This window comes from Gossypium raimondii, chromosome 5 (assembly GCF_025698545.1).
Source record: "Gossypium raimondii isolate GPD5lz chromosome 5, ASM2569854v1, whole genome shotgun sequence".
NCBI lineage: Eukaryota > Viridiplantae > Streptophyta > Magnoliopsida > Malvales > Malvaceae > Gossypium > Gossypium raimondii.
In genome coordinates, this window is record NC_068569.1 from 22939934 (window position 1) to 22944788 (window position 4855).

At 33.3% G+C, this 4855-nt stretch overlaps 1 protein-coding gene across 2 annotated transcripts; it reads right to left on the reverse strand.

The window, feature by feature from the left end:
• Window positions 1-1279: 1279 nt before the first annotated feature.
• On the reverse strand, window positions 1280-3057 carry LOC105770055 (putative pectinesterase 11). Of its 2 annotated transcripts, none has more exons than XM_012591094.2 (4): window positions 2705-3057; window positions 2275-2466; window positions 1896-2131; window positions 1280-1562 (listed from the first exon to the last, which is right to left on the reverse strand). In XM_012591094.2, the coding sequence occupies exons 1-4, from the start codon at window positions 2954-2956 to the stop codon at window positions 1355-1357; spliced, it is 888 nt and encodes a 295-aa protein (XP_012446548.1). In that variant the 5' UTR covers window positions 2957-3057; the 3' UTR covers window positions 1280-1354. The 2 variants fall into 2 exon arrangements, with proteins under 2 accessions (XP_012446548.1, XP_012446546.1); XM_012591092.2 differs by having other exon boundaries at window positions 2585-3056.
• Between the last annotated feature and the right edge of the window lie 1798 nt (window positions 3058-4855).

Below are 4855 nucleotides of genomic sequence, written 5' to 3' on the forward strand. Positions count from 1 at the left end.
GAACTTCAAAGTTCAATCTACTGGGATGCAACATTGGTACCATCTTTTCCCCGCTGTAACCCAAGGGTAGAAAAATCTGGCCTTTTCTCAATCCTCATCTATCGCAATTCAAGGATGCAAAATGTGAAGCTCTTTGGTCTTTTATACCAATCTCAGGGTGTCATACCAAATGCCTATGCACGAATGAAGGATTCTCCTCTCCAAAGAAACCATTTTTTATTGCTAGGTGATCATTGCTTGCTTGTTCATTGACGCTTTGTCACTAACACGACATCTTGTCACTTTGTTCAATCAATATTATGACAACAAAATCTGAAGGGATAGTCTCAATTTAGACATTTCCTTCCCAGATATTTCAACCTTTAAACTTGGTGCGTTCTAAACAATAGTCCTGTTTTAGGTTACTGTATTATTTAGAAACTTCTAGAGTAATATGCAAAACCTCCCTTGTGAAAGTTTTATTAGTCCATTAATCATTATTCCAATGCAACATGCTTGCAAAAAGCTTATAATAATGGATAAGAATAAAGTTAGTTTTGAGCATAGCTCGAAATGAATAAATTATCAAAAATAGTAAAGAAAGATAATAAAGAAATTGATTGGGAATGCGTATCTTGGAAAAGAATGAAGTATTCCAAGAATAACAAATTCAAAATAAATAGTATGGAGACGAGGTGCCCAGATGTCGCAGCTTGAACTTCTCTGTACAAACTTCTTGAAGACCATTTTGAGTTTGACATGTGTTTAGGAGATCTACATTACTCTGTCGATGCCCCAAGATGTCGCGTACCCTTTCCTGCTGACTAAGGCATATCAAGATCACAGCATGTCCCATTCTAATCAACATTTGAGCTGCTCTGATTACCTCATGCTCATTTTGATCAATGTTTGAGCCGCCCTTTTCGGGTTTTCAACTTAAATCCCCTTTGGTCTAAGGCGCCCTTTGCAGGTTTTCACCTTAGCCTCTCCACTTTTATTTTTCCATTTTTCATTTTTTCACTTTTTCATTTCTCATCTTTTTTTTTTCTTTTTTTTTTTTTGCGACTCAAAGTGCCATTTGCGAGGTTTTACCTTGGTCCTTCTAAATATTTTTTTTTGGTTTAGACGCTAAAATGTTACTCTTTTTAACTTTATAATTCTTTTTTACATATTTAAAATTTCTTAATTTTTAAGAGACTTTATAACATGTATTTGGTTTAATTCCGTAGAATTTAATATACGTATTATAAGGATTGGCAGATAAATGAAGTTGTATTGGAGACGTCTTCAAGCTCCATAGTTTTAACAGGGAAGAGTTTTTCTTGTATGTTGAAATAATTACAAATAAATCTAATATTTTACATAAACTTGATGATCAGGAATGTCCCGTGGAATTGTTAGAAATGGCAGTAGAAACTTTCTTAACATGTTTGAGGGTAGATCTGATCCAACTCTTGCCACTAATCATGTTCTTAGTCAAGAAAATCTTCGCCTCTTCGGCCGTCAGCTTCTGCGACCATTCAACTCTTTTACTTGTATTAGCTCCTGGCCCGTAACATTTATACTCTCTATAGAACACCGTGCTACAAATATAAAAGAAATCAAAACAAAATGGTACTGCACCCTTTAATGAAATATAATTTATTTTGGAAGTGAAAACTATTTTCGCAATTTTGTGGATGCCTCGATAAAGAAAGGGTGGTTTACTGAAGTCATACTTTAATTACTCACCGATGTAGGAAGTGGATTGAAGATTTATAATAATAAAAAAAGGATTACTTTTTTTTTTTTGAGACATTGAAGCATAAAATTGTGAAAACCGTCTTCACAATATCTCATAACAGATATAATTTGAAAATTCTTAGATCAATAAACAAAGTGTTAATCTTGATTGATTGTGTCAATTTTTCGTTTACCTTTGCTTGGTTGCGTCTCCCCAATCGTCCCATCCTCGTGGCAGAATGACATTAGACATATAGGTCAAGACAAAAATGACCCTGGAATAAGAACCCCATGGCCTTCCTAATATAGCAGTCCTCTCCCCAGTTATCTTGCAACCCAAGAATGTAAACCCTGTCTCCTCCGTCGGTGACCCCCTTTGTTGTGCTGTAATGGCTGAAAACTCTTCTGACAATGTATGCAAATGGCACCTCTAAAATAAATCCAAAAATAAAAATGGAATCCCAAGAAAAATTATAGTTTAATCTTCAAAGTACTTCAAATAAATAAATAAAAAGTTCGAAAATATTAAACACATTATTCAACACTTATTCGAGTAACATAAGTAACGCATACCTCAAAAAGGGAAGCGGCATTCCCACAAATGAAGTCAACAGCTCCTTCAATGTAACAGCCGCGATAATAGTGTCTACCATTTTCATCTAGCAATGTATCTTGGTAACCTAAAATTTTGCATCCTAAGAAAACTACCTTATCTCCAGATACCCTTAATGCCACTGCTTGAATTCCATGATGTCGGAACGTATTCTATTTACAAAAAAAAAAAAAAAAAAAAATCGATTAACTCGAGCCAAAATGTTTTAATTTATGAACGTACGGAATAGATGAGTAAGAAAGTATAGAATCAATGTGATGTTTTATATACCTTAATCGTTATATATTGACCAACAAAATTCGAGGCCAACACAGTAAAAGTAGCGGATTCAATTATATTTCCACTATCATTCCTCGTTATTACCGTGCTATTTGTCTTGGAACCGCTTACCGTAATGAAAGGTTTGTCTCCAGGCACAATGATCTTTTCATTGTAGATTCCAGGCTTAACCAATATGAAAAAAGGTTGTTTGTTGTTTGATGGCACGGCATCAATAGCGTCTTGTATCTTTTTATAGTCTCCTTTCCCTGATTGGTCAACTCTTATAACTACAGCCGCAGCTGAAGTTTCAGCAGCATCTGCTCGAGGGGTGGTACTCGCCATCAACGTGAACATAGTTACAAAAAAGATGAAAGCAGCCATTGTTACAAACTGAAGATTGTAATGAGCAGATTATGAAGGATATTGTTGTTTTATATATTATGTGGGGGCCGATTTCTTGCCATGGAAGTGTTACACATAAACACATCAATTTTCAAGCAATCGTGTGTAGATTAACTCAACATTATGTCAGAAAAAAGAAAAGGGTGCGGTTTTCCCAAATTCAAGCAGCCGGCAACTGGAAAATTTGGCTTTTTTCCACCACTGAATGATTATAAAAGTGGATTTAGTTGAAAATGAAGATAAATTAATTATTTCTCTATGGTTAATTAATTGTTGGACTACTGTATCGTATTCATTAAACTAACATCTGATTTAATTTAATTTAACCCCAATTGAAAGGAATTTATTAGGTGCGGCTACTTGAGATTAAAGTTAGAAATGTTAATTGGAAAAATGAAATTTTTTTTGCAATCTCTTAATTTTTTTAAAAGATAAATTCATTAATTTATTTAATGAATAAGACCATATAAATTAGGGGAAAAAATAATAAACTTTAACAACACAACAAAAACTTCAGCTTCAATATAAATCAACAAAAGAACCGAGCATCCACCAAACTAAATAGGATGACGACAAAACCAACCAAAAATCACTCGCAAAAACAAGACTTCATGCATAAACAAGACTAAAAAGCGTACTATAAGAGTAGACAAAACTTCTAAAAGTGAAGAGTTATAAAACGATGAAAAAAACAAACAAAAAAAACATATAAAACTTAATATAACACGAGTCCAAACCGACTTATGAAATCATTTATTATTCTGAAATACTCTCAAACTAAAAAAAAATTAAGAAGTCAACAAGGCACCATCATCTATCCATCATAACTTGTGAAGACAATAAAAATATCCACAAAATAGATCTACAAATTGAAAAGAGAGAAGACACCTAGAGCGAATGAGGAAAAAAAAGAGAATTGATGAGTAAGAGAAAAAGGCAGATGGTAGCTAACCTAGAAGCTAACACGGCTGCTAAATAAAAACAAAAAGATAAGAAACAAACAACTTAAAAAAAAAAAAGTTTTTGCAATATCTTAGTGTTGCAAAGCTTTGAAATTGCTTAAAATCTAACTACCCTTAGGATCTACCCTTTTCACCTGCTTGGGCTTTGTTTATATTTTGGTACTTTTGGGTCAGCCCATTGTTTAAGCTCCAAATCTAGTCAAAATGTGCTGAAAAGGTATCCATTAATTAAGGTTCAAATCTTTATCAGCCCAAGATCATTCAACTTATGTTGGATTAGACTTGTTGATGGATCCAATTGTTCATTCAAGCTCGTTATAGAAATCAATCTAACCTTGAATATAGCATTTTATCTATGTTGGTACCAGCGTTTTTACTAAAATGAAATTTTGAGGAAAAAAAAATCTTCTCCTATACTTGAAAGAAACATTGGGTAATTAGGGATTGAAAATTGGTAGAGCTGTAGTTGAACTCTTAGACATATGTCACTTGAATTCATTTGCAAGAAAATCCAAATTTTAGTTCAAATCAAATGACATTATTGGCTCCAATCATGTTCTTTGCCAATAAAATGTCCGCCTCTTTGGTCGTTAACTGTTGCGACCATTCAACCCTTTTTCTATTATTGGCTCTTGGTCCATCACATTTATATTCGCTATAGAACACCGTGCTGCAAATATCAAACAATAAATTTGTTAAGCATTGGTTTTGTCGAAACCTTTTTTTGAAATCAACCTTTTATTTTTATTTTTATTTTTAAAATAAAAATGGGAGTTGCCACCAATTCTTTTTATTAAGTGTGATCGGATCATTTCATAATTTGATCATTTTAATAAAAAGGTTAGATTTACTAAAACGATGGTTTTCGGTCTACAAAATCTAGGCAATGGGTTTGGGAGTCGGTTATGCATGAGGA